This window comes from Equus quagga, chromosome 10 (genome assembly GCF_021613505.1).
Source record: "Equus quagga isolate Etosha38 chromosome 10, UCLA_HA_Equagga_1.0, whole genome shotgun sequence".
Taxonomy (NCBI): domain Eukaryota; kingdom Metazoa; phylum Chordata; class Mammalia; order Perissodactyla; family Equidae; genus Equus; species Equus quagga.
The window spans coordinates 28184947-28199839 of record NC_060276.1 but is presented as its reverse complement, the minus strand read 5'-3'; the positions used below and the strand labels follow the sequence as shown (position 1 = coordinate 28199839).

The window sequence follows — 14893 nt, the reverse complement described above, 5'->3', positions numbered from 1 at the left end:
TCCCTTGGCCTCCCAGTTCTGCAGGGACAACACTGTTTCCAGTTCCTCACCTGTATCTTTCCAAAGATGATCTATGCAAAGATACACATAAACACGCATTTACGTTCTTTTTGTGTTTAGATAATCAGCACATACTACGTATACTCTTAGCACCTTTTCTTCATCTAAAAATGTACCTTGGAGATGGCACCATATCAGCCCAGATGGAGCTGCCACATATTTCTCAATACTGACACAGTCTTCCATAGCACGATGTATGATGTCTTTAGCCCCCTATTGGTGGACATTTAGATTATTTTCAATTGTCTGCTGTTACTAACAATGCTGCAACAAAAATTCTTAGAACATACATCATTTCCCACATGGGCAAATCAATCTGTAGAATAAATTCCTAGAAGTAGGATTTCTTTGGCCAAAGGGTATAGGAGTTTTACATCTTTATACATATTGTTTAATTATTTCAGTCCTCATGGAAAGAATGAATAACCTAAAATGTCACCTCTGTTGGAAGGCCTGTGTGGAGTTTATCAAGGAAACAATCAAGTGCTTTGCTTTGAAGTATTTGTCTTTCATTTTCGCTTCCTGCAAGTTTATTCCTTCTTTCCTTCAATACATACTAAGCCCATACAGGCATGTTGGTAGGCTTTGGGGGTAAAACCACAAACAAGACAGACATGGTCACTACCCTCATGGTATTTACAGTCCGGGAGGTGGGGTGTGTCGGGGGAGTACACATAATTATACATTAGATCATTACAAACTGCGTCACGTGCCATGAAGGAGAAGCACAGGGTGACCGAAAGTGTTTATTAGGCTCCTGACTTAGTCTGGGGATCGGAGAGGACTTCTTGAGGAAGTGATGTTTATTCCGATCACTAAGAGAGAACTAGCTAGGCAAGTTTGAAGTCCTAGAGGCAGGAAGGAGCATGGAGTAGGACCAGCAGCCTGGATTATAGGAGCAAGAAAGGGCCTTCAAGGTCAGTTAAGTTCCAGTCTCCTCACTTGACACGTGAGGAAACTCAGGTTCAAAGAACTAAAGGACTTGGTCAAGGTTATACAGATAGCGGCAGAGCCAGGACTAGGACCTGGCTCCTCTGGCTTTTTTCAGGTGATGCCATGCTGTAAAATGCAGCATAACCATCCTGGGAGCTGTGGATCTGAACTAGACAGCTACGGGATGGTTGCCTGGGTTTGTGTGGAGGGAGGATGTATGTTCAGGTCCTTGTGATTGATGGCCTTCTCTTTACTAGTAAGATACAGTTTGGGCAAATGGTAGTCTAGCATTCCAGTCTAGTGTGTTGGTTTAGTCTTCAGCAGACTTGTCTCTTCTCTAAGTTTAGATAATAAATAATAATGATATTAATAATAGTGATTACTTATATAGTGCTTGCTATATGTCAAATGCTGTTCTAAGCACTTTACATGTATTTCATTTAATTTTGACAACAATCCTATAAGGTAAGTAGTATTATTACCCCATTTTACAGATGATGAAATTGAAGCTCAGAAAGGTCAAGGCATTTGCTCAAGGTCACAGAGCTAGTGAGTGGCAGAGTGGGGACTCAGTCCAAGCAGTCTGGCTTCAGGACCCACGTGCTTTCCCCAGGCACTCCCAGCGTCAGCAGCAGGCCGGTGGACTTAGGTCTGAGCCCTGAGCTGCTCTGTGCTGTGGAGGGCCTTCACTGGTGATCCTCAACCCCGTCTGCACAGCAGAATCACTTGAGGAGCTTGCCGAAAATGCTGGCATGCGGACGTCACCCTAAGTCAGTTAAATCGTGATCTCTAGGGGTAGATCCCAATTATTGATGGTTCAGAAAAGCTTCCCTGGTTAGTCTAACATGCAGCTAAGAGTTGAGAAGCACTGGTATATAGCCTCACCATTCCTTCTTCCTTTAGGTATAGCTTAGTTCAGGCTGCTAGAACAGACTGCCACAGACTGCGGGGCTTAAACAGCAAACGCTTATTTCTCACAGTTCTAGAGGCTGGGAAGGCCAAGATCAAGGTGCCAGCAGATTCGGTGTCTGGTGAGCGCCTGCTTCCTGGTTTGCAAACAGCCACCTTCTTGCCTCCTCACATGGTGGAGTGAGAGAGATCATCTCTCTGGTGCATCTCTCCTTATAAGGGCACTAATCCCATTCATGAGGGCTCCACCATCATGACCTAATCACCTCCAAATACCATACACTGGGGGTTAGGGTTTCAACGTGAATTTTGGGGGCACACAAACATTCAGTCCATAGCAGGGGGCAATCAGCAATATGTGCTTGCCTTTGCGTTCTGGATATCTGTTTAGTATGACACTTGGAAAGGCGTTTATTCATACCACACCACGAGCTCCAGCCTTCACATAAAGAATTCATTCAGTATACATGCTGTGGCAGCCACATTCAATGACAATGTGTGCTAACAAGTCTGTCAAGGGCTAAGATAGTATTCTCAGCCCTGGGCATCAGGAGGAGACAGCGTAGTTTAGTGGGGCAGAGCTTGATTCTGAGTCAAACAGACCCAGCTTCAAGTTGATGTTTTGTCTCTTATGTTCTGTGATTTTGGACGTTTATCCTTTCACAGACTCCATTTGGTCATCTATAAAATAGGGCTAATAAGATAATACAGATCTTCCTTGACTTATGATGGGGTTACGTCCCGATAAACTCATCCTAAGTTGAAAGTATCATAAGTCAAAAATGTATCTCGAGGCCTGCCCCGTGGCCGAGTGGTTAAGTTTGCGCGCTCCGCTGCGGCGGCCCAGGGTTTCACTGGTTCGAATCCTGGGCGCAGAGATGGCACCGTTCATCAGGCCATGCTGAGGTGGCGTCCCACATGCCACAACTAGAAGGACCGACAACTAAAACTATACAACTATGTGCTGGGGGAATTTGGGGAGAAAAAGGAAAAGTAAAATCTTAAATAAAACAAAAAGAAAATATATCTACTACATCTAAGCTACGGAACACCATATCTTAGCCTAGCCTACCTTAAATGTGCTCGCAACACTTACATTAGCCTGCAGTGAGGCAAAAGCATCCAACACAAAGCCTGTTTTATAATAAAGTGTTGAATATCTCATGCAATTTATTGAGTACTGTACTGAAAGTGAAAAACAGAAGGGCTGTCTGGGTCCGGAATGGCTGTCAGGGTATCTATCAGTAGTTTACCCTCTTGACCACATGGCTCGCTGGCAGCTATGCTCACTGTCGCTGCCCAGCATCACGAGAGAGGATCGTATACATATCACTAGCCCAGGAAAAGAATAAACTTCAGAATTCGAAGTACAGTTTCCAGTGAATGCATATTGCTTTTGCACCATCACAAAGTCAAAAAATCCTAAGTCAAACCATCGTAAGTCAGGCACCATCTGCACTATGTATTTCATGAGGCTTTTGTGAGGATTCAATGAGATGGCATATGGAAAGTACTCAGTGTAATGCCTAACACCTAGCACCCAGTAAATATTGGCCATTTTTTACTTCATGACCGTCCATGTGGCTTATTTGAACCTGGCCCCAAGTAAACAGTTGTGTTGGGAAAAGCTACTAGTCACACTGATACTGAGGGGAATTTGGTTTGACATTGAATGAGTTCCTGCTGTGTGTCATGAAGGGTGTTAGACCCTGAAGAGCTAGGACAATGAGGAAACCTTAGTGCCTGCTCCCATCAGCTTGCGGGCTGCCAGCCCAGATATTGCCCCCAGATAACTCACACCAGATAGATTGTGCCTAATAGAGGTATGGACAAATAGATCAGGGAGCAGCAGACAGGGGAGGAACCTTGATTCAAACAAAGAAACCATAAAATAATTATAAGGCAATCAAGGAAATGTGAGCACTGACTGGATACATGATGATATTAAGGAATTATAAATTTTTAGATGTGCTAAATCGTATTACATATTTTTAATATATAATATATTTTATATTTTAGAAAGGAAGCCATTCTATTTTAGAGAAACATAATTAAATATTTACAGAAGAGTTGAAATGCTGTGGGGGTAGAGATGAAAAAAGACTGACCATGTATTGCTAATTGTAGAAGCTGGGTGATGGAAATTTGTGTTCTCTTTACTATCCTCTCTACTTTTGTATATGTTTAAAATTTTCCACAATGAAAGAATTTTAAAGAGCGAGAGAGAGAGAAATTTTAAGAAAAGAAGAGAGAGAGGGAGGAAGGAGGGAGAGAAGGGAACAGGGAACAAGGAAATAGGCAGGTTCAATTAGAGAATCAATAAAAGCTTCAAGATGACGTGGCATCTGACCTGGCCCTGAAGGACAAGGATTTTGCCCATCAGAAAAAGTATACATTATGTTCAAGACATAATAATCATGACTGGATGTAGGGTTCCTGGGGTGGGGATGGGTGGTAGTCAGGTTCTTCAGAGACACAGAGCCCATAGGATGTATACGGTCATCTCTCGGTATCCGCGGGAGATTGGTTCCAGGATCCCTGCAGGTACCAAAATCTGCAGATGCTCAAGTCCCGTATATAAAATGGCATAGTGTTTGCATATAACCTACGCACATCCTCCCGTATACTTTAATCATCTCTAGACTATAATACCAACCACAATGCAAATGCTATGTAAATAGTTGTTATACTGTATTGTTTAGGGAATAATGACAAGAAAAAAAAGTCTGTACACGTTCAGTACAGACACAACCATCGTAGGCCTTTTTTCTGTGGTTGGTTGGATGTGGGGATGCTGAACGCGCAGATATTGAGGGCCGACTGTATATATAGAGAGAGAAAGAGATTTATTTTAAGGAATTGGCTCACACAGTTATGAGGGCTGGCACATCTGAAATCTGCAGGGTAGGCTGGCAGGCTGGAGATGTTGCAGTTCAAGTCGATGTTGCAGTTCAAGTCCACAGGCTGACTACTGGCAGAATTCCCTCTTCCCCAGGGGACCTCAATCTTTTTTCTCTTAAAGCCTTCAACTGATTTGATGAGGCCCACCCACATTATAAAAGGTAATTTGCTTTACTCAAAATGTTAACCTCATCTTTAAAATACCTTTACAGTAACATTTAGACTGATATCTGACCAAATATCTGGGTACCGTGGCCTAGCCAAGTTGACACATGAAATTAACCATCACAGGGTGGTTAATGGGAGAAAATACTGAGAAAGACAGGTGGGTGCCAAATTGTAGAGGGTTTTGAATTCTAAGTTTTTCTTTCTTTCTTTCTTTCTTTTAAAGATTTTATTTTTCCTTTTTTTCCCCAAAGTCCCCCAGTACACAGTTGTATATTTTTAATTGTGGGTCCTTCTAGTTGTGGCATATGGGACGCCACCTCAGCATGGCCTGACGAGTGGTGCCATGTCCGCGCCCAGGATCCAAACTGGTGAAACCCTGGGCCGCCCAAGCAGGGCGTGTGAACTTAACCGGGCCACGGGGCTCACACAGTTATGAGGGCTGGCACTGTTCTCCCCTGCCAGGCCGCCCAAGCAGGGCGTGTGAACTTAACGGGGCCACGGGGCCGGACCCCTGTTACGTTTTTCTTTGGAAAACTTTTCTTCTGGAAGTTTTTCTTCAGAAGATTGGGAGTTGGTGAAGGTTTCTGAGCAAAGCAATGAGAGTATCTGTTGAATTTGGAATGGTACTTGCCTGCAACGTGGAGGATGGGTTGGAAAGGGCAGGGACTATAGGTGAGGGGCTGGATAAGGAAACTGTGATCCCCACTCAAGGGAGAGACGATCTAAGGTACTGGCAGTGGAACTGAAAAGTATCTGAAGCATAGAATACAAGGCAGGAAGTATCAAGGGACCAGACTGAAAAGTAGGCAGAGGCCAGGTCATGGAGGGCCTGGTAAGCCAGAAGAAAGAGACTGGACTTTATCCTGAGGGTAATGGGGACCCGTTGAAGAGCTGCAGTCAAGGGAGTAACCTGATCAGATCATTCTGACTGCTATGTGGGGAACACGGGCAGGTAGACCAGCTAGACGCAGTCGTAGTGAAAGTGAAAGACGATGGTGGCTTTGACTACGATGATAATAGTGGAAAGAAAGAAAAGTGGACAGATCTGGGGCATGTTTGGAGGCACTGGAGCCAGTTGGTGATAGGTAAGATAATAGAAGGTGAGGGACAGAGAGGACTAAACGGTGACTAAAGGTTTTTGGCCTGAGCAAATAGGTCAATGGCAGTGCCATTTACTGACATGAGAACAACTAGAGGACAGTCAGGGTTGGGGGGCAGTACAAAGCATGAGACGTTTATTAGCTTTCTGGTGGAGATGTCAAGTAGGGAGTTGTTTACGCGATCCTGTGGCTCAGAGGAGAGATTGGGGCTGGAGATAGAAATTTGGAAATCATCAGGCAGGGGAGAACAGAAAAAAGACCAGTGCAGTTGAAGTGTGGCATATGAGCAAGAGTGACACAAGATGAAGTTGGAAAGGTGTGCAGGGGCAGATCACGTAGGGCCCGTAGCCTTTGAGTGGTGTGCTGGACCCAGCTCTTGCTGGCTCAGGAGAGCCGATTGTGAAATTGCAGGAAAGTTGGGAGCTCACAGTTGGAAGCTTGAAATCAGCCATGGTGGGAGTATTCATACCATTGAAATCAGCAAGTGCTACAACTCAGGGCTTTTTTTTCCCCCAGAGAACCAGTTGTTAAATATTTACCACTACATTACCAGTACAACTTATAGGCAACAGTAAGAAGTTTAGATTTTATTTTTTTTTCTTTTTTTTTAAAGATTTTATTTTTCCTTTTCCTCCCAAAGCCTCCAGGTACATAGTTGTGTATTCTTAGTTGTGGGTCCTTCTAGTTGTGCCATGTGGGATGCCGCCTCAGCATGGCTTGATGAACGGTGCCATGTCCACACCCAGGATCCGAACCGGCGAAACCCTGGGCCGCCAAAGCGGAGCCCGCGAACTTAACCACTCAGCCACGGGGCCAGCCCCCTAGATTTTATTCTAAGTGTTATATAAACCCATTAAAATATTTTAAGCAGGTGAGTAAAAAGATCTGATTTTTTCAATCACCCCCGCCAATCTGTAGAGAATGGACGGTAGAGGAAGAAGGCAAGGAGTCTCAAACTATATATGTCCCAAGGAGACTACTAAGGGAGGTGCTGTGACAGTTCGTGTGAGCAATGATAGGAGCTTGGCGATGAAGTAAAGACATTTGGAAGATTGTGAAGATCCTAAGATTGAATATAAATGGCCCTTGATTCATCACAAGTTGATTATAATTGACCTGTTATATAACTCGTGTAACTCAGTTAGTGTCTTTTTGTTTTGGTTGTGGTGGGGGGCACCAGATTGCAAAATGATTGCCTTGAGTCATGACTCGGGGCTTTTTGCAGTTTTATCGGAAACCAGCAGAAGATAATCAATATTATCTCATAGCAGAATAAGAGGGTTAATTTCCTGCATGAACATAATCTCCTCTTTTCAATATTTCAGGCCTAGAGTAGCAGGAGGAACTTCAAGTTTTGTGGTTAGGGAGATTCTTTCTAAGGGCAAAGGGGGCTTAATGTCTGTTTGGCGACAGTTCTTTATCAAGAGGGTAAGAAAGGAGGCGGAGTTGGAACAGTGCTAAGGTAAACCCTTTAAGTAAGAGATTCACCAAAGGCTCCTGTAACTCCAGGCTGGAGACTGCCCTTTCCATTTTGGGTTCTGTTTCTGATACTCTAATCTGTGCCTCGTTGTTACTGTGCCTCAAAGGGAAGGCCCAACCCAAAAGTTTACCCTTTACTGGATGGAGGACAAAAATCCCTTTTCCCACAGAGCTGAAATTCTAGTCAGGGGTAGGAGCAGACAAATAAAGAAAATAAATAATTATACCAACTATTAAAAGGCAATGAGTACTCTGAAGAAAATAAAGGCATGAAAAAGATAGAGGCCCGGCTAGAATCAGTGAAGCAGAGTAATGGAGACAGATGCCAGATGGCAATGAGCAGAGCAGTGAGCGAGGAGGGAAGAAGTGGAGTCAGCCAGAGTAGACAGCTATTTCAAGAAGTGCAAATGAAAAGAGAAAGAGATTTCCATCAGCAGGAGAGGGGATAACCAAGTTGTGGTACATCCATACAATGACTACTACTCGGCAATAAAAAGGAAGAAACTGTTAATGAACACAGCAACATGGATGAATGTCAAAGGCATTACGCTGCGTGAAAGCAGCCAGTCTCAAAAGGTTACGTGCTATATGTTCCCATTTATATGACATTTCAAATGGCAAAACTATAGGGACAGAGAACAGATCAGTAGCTGCCCCGGGCTCAGGGTGGAGGAGGCCATGGCTACAAAGGGGCAGCACAGAATTCTGGGGGCTGATGGAGCACTTCTGTATCCTGATTGTGGTGGTGGTCACACAAGATCTATATATGTGTTAGAACTCTACACCGAAACAAGGTAATTTTACTGTATGTTAATTTGGGAATGAGAGATTGGGCAGTATCTGAAGTGCAAAGTTAAGATTGAAGGAAGGGGGCCAGCCCCGTGGCCGAGTGGTTAAGTTCACGCGCTCCGCTTCGGCAGCCCAGGGTTTTGCCAATTCTGATCCTGGGCGCCGACACAGCACCACTCATCAGGCCATGCTGAGGCAGCGTCCCACATGCCACAACTAGGACCCACAACTAAAAAAGAAATATATATAACTACGAACCCGGGGGCTTTGGGGAGAAACAGGAAAAATAAAATCTTAAAAAAAAGATTGGAGGAAGGAGTTGTTTTTTTGTATTTTTGAGGAAGATTAGCCCTGAGCTAACATCTGCTGCCAATCCTCCTCCTTTTGCTGAGGAAGACTGGCCCTGAGCTAACATCCGTGCCCATCTTCCTCTACTTTATACGTGGGACGCCTACCACAGCGTGGTGTGCCAAGTGGTGCCATGTCCGCACCCGGGATCCGAACTGGTGAACCCCGGGATGCTGAGAAGCGGAATGTGCGAACTTGACCTCTGCACCACCAGACCGGCCCCAGGAGTTGTTTTCAAGATGTGAGGGACTTGAGTTTATTTATGTGCTAAGGGGGAAATTCAGGTCTCTTGGGAAAGGTGCCCAAGAGGAGTTCAAAGGTGTGAGACCCAGAGCACTGGTAGGAAGAAAAGATGTTTATGCAAAGAAACAAAAGTTGAGGCCCTGTATAATCTCTTTTCACTACGAACTAGGAGGTGAGGTCACCCACCTAGAGTGGAGGAAATGGGTGTGCAGTTCTGGGTGTCGAGGGCTGTGGTAAGGTTTGGAAGAGCCAGTGTGAGGAATGAAAAAGGATGCTTTGAAGGCTTGCTTCACAGTATGAGGGTCTAGCCGAGGCTGGAGACCTCAAAGCTTCCGTGGTCCCGATCTGCCCCTTTGTGAATTCGTCTTCAGTGGCTTGGAGCAGAGAAGGGGTTTATTGGCGGGGGGGGGGGGGGGGGGGGGGGGGGGCGGAGGAGGGGGGGATGAGCTGAAAGACAAGGGGCAAGGATTTTGAGAGTAGGAGCAAGAAAAAAAAAGAGCTGCAAGCACAAAAAAGGAGGACCGTGAAGCCAGTAGGGAACCGGTGGCCTGGGAGGTAAAGGAGAGGAGGACAAGTAACTAGAGGGGTTAATGATCTGAAGGATTATGAGTAATAGGAATCAGGGAGTCAGGGAGTAGGGAGCTAGATGGATGAGGACACTGGTCCAAGGAGTTCTGAGGTGTAAGATTTCAGAAATGGATGTGGAGGACTCATCAGTTAGGTAAGGAATTTGGTTGATATTTAGACTACTTTCTCCATAACAGTACTAGCAATGCTGGCTCACGTTCACTGGTCCCGACTACGTGCCTGACACTGCGGAGCGCTTTACATGCACATCCCATTTAATTCTCACAACAGTCCCATGAAGCAGGTATTATTCCTGTTTTCTAAATAAGGAAACTGAGGCTCAAGAAGGTTAGGTAAGTTGCCCAGGGTCACATGGCTAGTAAGTGAAGCAGCCAGGCCTAGAACCCGACCTGTCCGACTCGAGAGTGAGTGCTCTTCTGGCTGTTACACTATACTGCCTCTCCCACATACAATATCTTGGTTCCACTGCAACTAGACATCTCAGAAACAACCCAAAGGATGTGCCTAGTTTAATGTAAACCCAAGACCATTTCTGAAAGCTAGCTATGAGTGCCTGTCCTCCTCCTAGTGGACGAGTAGTGTCAATCTTGTATATGGATGGTTATGGAAAAGTCATTTCATCTGATCATAAAATTGTTTTTCTAAAGGACAAAGAAGTTACTTTCAGATATGGGGCATTTTGGTGATCAGTCAGGATAGTTCTGGGCGTGGTGATGAAGTACCTGGGGATGGCCAAAGAGGTGTAGAGGGGAGGATCACTGAAGTCAAGGTCCAGAAACTGCATATGGGATGGGTTGTCTTTATAGATGCCCGCATTCCCTAAGATGGTGGTGAAGCTATGGGAGGGGGATCCACCGGTTGTCACAGTCTTCAGTGAATGTGGAAGGGTGGCCAGGAGGTCAGTAGATGAGAGCAGCAACAAAGACTTTGGTTCAGTGACATGAGCCGCAGCTGAGAACTTCTGGCATGAGAGTGAAGGAGTCAGAGTGTGGGAACAGCAAGAGGGAGCTAGAAGAATGCCACCATCACTCTGCTCCCCACCCTGGGACATCAGTGATGTGGGGAAATCAGAAGCCCCCACTTGAGAGCTTCACAGAGAAGGGATCAGTAAAGACAAGGAAGCAGGAGGGCATTTTAAAAAGGTTAAGGGGCGGCCGGCCCCGTGGTGTGGCAGTTAAGTTTGCGCACTCCACTGCAGCAGCCCAGGGTTTGTGGTTTGGATCCTAGGCACAGACCTACTCACCACTCATCAAGCCATGCTATGGCAGCACCTCACGTATAAAGTAGAGGAAAATGGGCACACATGTTAGCTCAGGGCCAATCTTCCTCAAAAAAAGAGTTAAGAGCATGGGAGTGTGTTTATCATGTCCAGAGGTCATAGCTTGGAAAGCAAGCTAAGTGTGAAGTTGACTCTGTCCCAAATGGCTGCTTCCTTCCAAGCAAAGCAAACCACAAGTATGTGAACAGAGTGTCATGATTTTACTCCATGTTAATGTTCATTCTGAACCCATGGAACAAGAAGAGCCCTGTGGCAGCCATTCTTAGCCATCTTCTTGGCCAGGACGTTGCATCTGGAGTCCAGACTTGAGACCATGGCTACTTTGACTAGAACATTTATTTCCTGGTGACTAAAGCATCTCATCCCATCTTCTATTTCCTGCCAGGCTCAGAGCCCCTACCTTCCGCACTGTGGAGGAGTAGATGTCCATTTCTCAGGAGCAGTGGACTGCTTCCGGCAGATAGTGAAGGCCCAAGGGGTACTGGGGCTCTGGAATGGATTGACAGCCAACTTACTCAAGGTGAAAGGGGTGGTCAGTCTCTGCTGCTTCTCTGCCTCTTCCACTTCTACCTGTTCCTATGCCGGTCCCCCCTACAGTTTGCATGGAAATGCCCCCTCTAGCACTGATGGTAGCACAAGGCCCATGACTACAGACTGGCAGTCAGCCCTGAAGAGAGGGGACCCTGTGCAGTGTTTGGCCTCTGATACCCCATCCCAGAGGAGCTGAGCATTTAGTGTGAAGTTTCCTAACATGGAGGGTTCATGGACTCCTAAGGGGAACCTAACCCCCCATCTTAAAATTGTATTAAAAAATGTGTATATATGTGCATATGTGCTTCTCTCTGGGGAGAGGATCCATAGCTTTCATCATATTCCCAAAGAACTCCAGGACCAAAAGAAAAGGTTAAGAACTCTAGACTAACCTTGCACTAGTTGACACATGAATGATTCCACTCAAGACAAGCATATGTTGACAGGCAGTATGAGATTGTCTACGTGCATCTTAATCCAGACCCCTGCTTCCCCAGGGCATGCCCTTCAAGCACTTGGCCATTCCTCTCCCCCAACCCACACTGTGCCAGCTTTCATTCTGCCATCTTCCCCAATTCCAAAAATAATTATGTTGTATTGTCCCCAGCCTTTATCTTAGTTTACCCTCATCCAAGTTGATTGCAGACACATTGACATTTTCTTTTTAAGATTTTAACATGATTTTCATTTTCTTTCTAAATAGATAGGTCCATATTTTGGAGTTATGTTTGGCACCTTTGAGTTCTGCAAGAGAATCTGTCTTTACCAAAATGGTTACATTGTGTCTCCTCTGAGCTATAAATTGACCCCAGGGGTGGATCAAAGTTTGAAGCCCCAGGAATTACGGGAATTAAAGAAGTTCTTCAAAACTGGACAACTAAAGTCTAAAAAACCAACTCTTTAAAACTGAATGGAACTAGAAGTGCACTGACTGAAGGCATGTTGTAATCACGGATAAATAGCCTCATAACCACGCAGGCCTGCCGCAACAAGAGGGTACCTCTATCTGCTGCTCTTAGGATGAGAAGATTCGGCCATGCACCATCTCGGAGCAAACTCAGTCCCTGTGAACACCTGCAGCATGGAGAGATTTCCCAACATGACTGTCTCAGGATGGCATCCACCAGATTTTATAACAGATTTTACGGCAGTAATGAAATGTGCAATTTATACTCTGACTATAAACGTGCAATTTACACTGCACCAAAGAAAGGGCATTGCCATGACACCTCAAAGCAGCATGTCATTGAAATGGCTGAGCAGATACCACGTGAGGAGCTCAGCCACCGGGTCACAGCTTGCACTATCCCACGTCAGCCTAGTTTCACTCAGTTTGACCTGAGACTTCCCAATACAGCCGTGCTAGAACTCATAATCTTTCCTGACTTCTGAGTACACACCACAGTGTAAATTACGGCTTGTCAGAAACTAAATGAAAACATTTAACATTTAAAAGTTATCACTATCATCGTAGAATCATCCTTCTTTATTTAAATCTGGAGCATCCCAGCCTTAGAATCTTGTGTTTCTGGAAGCGAGTTTTTTCCATGACAGCTTAATTATGCTCCAAAAGACCTTGTCCCAGTTGAAGTCATGTACAGTTCAAGTGGCCTGAATCCTCTGCCTTTTTAACTTGCTTTGCAAGCCTACCCTGAAAATAAATTATTCAGTCAACTTGAGTTATTCTCACAAGATATCCCAGTTGCCTAGAAAGGATCAAATAGAACATTTGACACATACCAAAAAATAATGTAACTGAACAAAAACACTTCATTCAGGCTAATCAACTCTACCAGATTTTTTAAAAGATCAAATTTTAGATTGTTCCACCTTGAGGATTCTATGTCAAGTTTATATAACTGTACTTTTGAATAGTGCCTATCTATGCATTAAAAAAGTATCTAATATTAAGTTGTTAATTTATATATATATATATATACACACACAGAGAGGCTTTCAATATGTTGAAAGTATTTTTCCCTATTAAATTTATTTTCCAAAGAAAAATGATGAGTTGGTCATTTATTACTAATCTGAGTTATAAAACTATGGTTAAATATATACTGGCCAAAATCTTTGAAGTCTCACAACTTTGTCCTGTTGAAATATACCCAAATCACTCATTTTTCCAGCTGCTGTAGCAGACTGATTCATGGGGAATAGCAGTTAATACACACACGCAAATATCATCTGTAGCCCAATCTGTTAGTGTTTGGAGGGTGGCAACTTCTTTACCCAGAGTGAATAGTTCACATTTGTTACTGTTTTCCTTGAGGTGGACAGCTTATTAAAAAGTTCCAAAATCTGCAAAAAAAAAATTTTTTTTTTTTACTAAATCTAAATCCTAACCTCATGTTATCATGTTAATATCGTCTGTATATTCTTCCACAAGTATTAGGAAATAGATAGCTACGCTCTTGCTGCTGCCACACAAGAGTGTTTTCTGAGCTGCATTTTTATTTCTTTCAATAAGTTAAGTGGGGGAAAGAATATGCCTCATTTTTCTAATTTCAGAACAACTCTTTAAAACTCCAGCTCTGTTCCTAAAATAAACTCCCAGCTATGCTCATTTTCTCCGAGGTATGAAGGGAGTGTTCTGCTTTTCTGCTTTACGGCTGGCAGTGTGCACCAAACTGGACTAAGTACTTTAGGAGGATTATAAAGAAGTGTGAGGCAATATTGACCCTGGAGTCACTTACAGTCTCAAGGAACAAAACATACCTACATACATGAAATGACTATGATTACAAAGCAAACACGAGCATGATAATGTGGTAGCCACTGTTCACAAGATTGCCAAGGGCCTCAATGTATATAGTTACTGAGTCAGTGATTAAGGGGATCATAACAGGTGAGGGGGCCAGAAACGAGCAGGGAGTTTTGGAGGTAATGAGTCTTGAACTCAGTTTGGAAGGAAGTGAGAGGATGTTAGTTGGTCAAGAATAGGTTGGAGGGCATTGCAGGTTGAAGGCAGGGCATATGCAGTGTCACAGAGATGGAAGCAAGCAAAAGGTGATTGGAACAGAGTAAGAAGACTGGCTTTGTGCATTTATTCAACAAGGGCTGGGCACTCTGGACACAATGGAACATGAGGTAGGTAAGGTCCTTGCCCTCATGGAGCTTACATTCTAGTGAGGACAGTCAATACAAAAGTAAACTAACCAATAAGCTAGGTAGTTATATATTGTAATGTTATGAAGGGAATAAACTGGGTGCTTTACTAGAGAATTATGTGGGGATGAGGGAAATATTTTAGAGCAGGGAGCCAGGGAAGGCCACTCTGAGAGGTGACATTTGAGATGAGTCCTGAAAGATGAGAATGAGCCAACCATGCAAAGAACTAGGGAGAAGAGCATTCCTGGCAGAAAGTGAAGTGGTACTGGTGGTGGGGAAGACTTGATGAACAGCAAAGAGGTGAGTGTAGCCAGAGTGTGGTGAGTGACCGAGAGGGTATAGGAGACAAGGCGGACAGAGGGCCAGATCAGACGGCCATTTGGGCTGTAGCAAGAAGTTAGATTTCATTCTAAATGCAGTGGGGAGTCACTGAAGCTTTTTATGCAGAGAA

At 44.3% G+C, this 14893-nt stretch overlaps 1 protein-coding gene across 2 annotated transcripts in view; it reads left to right on the top strand.

Moving 5' to 3' along the window:
* The window catches only part of SLC25A43 (solute carrier family 25 member 43), a 37199-nt gene extending 24451 nt beyond the window's left edge, over positions 1-12748 (top strand). For both annotated transcript variants that reach the window (XM_046673209.1, XM_046673208.1), the window contains exons 4-5: positions 11183-11317; positions 12032-12748. In XM_046673209.1, the coding sequence (XP_046529165.1) occupies positions 11183-11317; positions 12032-12232 (336 nt within the window). In that variant the 3' untranslated portion in view covers positions 12233-12748. The remainder of the gene's footprint in view (positions 1-11182; positions 11318-12031) is intronic.
* The last annotated feature ends 2145 nt before the right edge of the window (positions 12749-14893 follow it).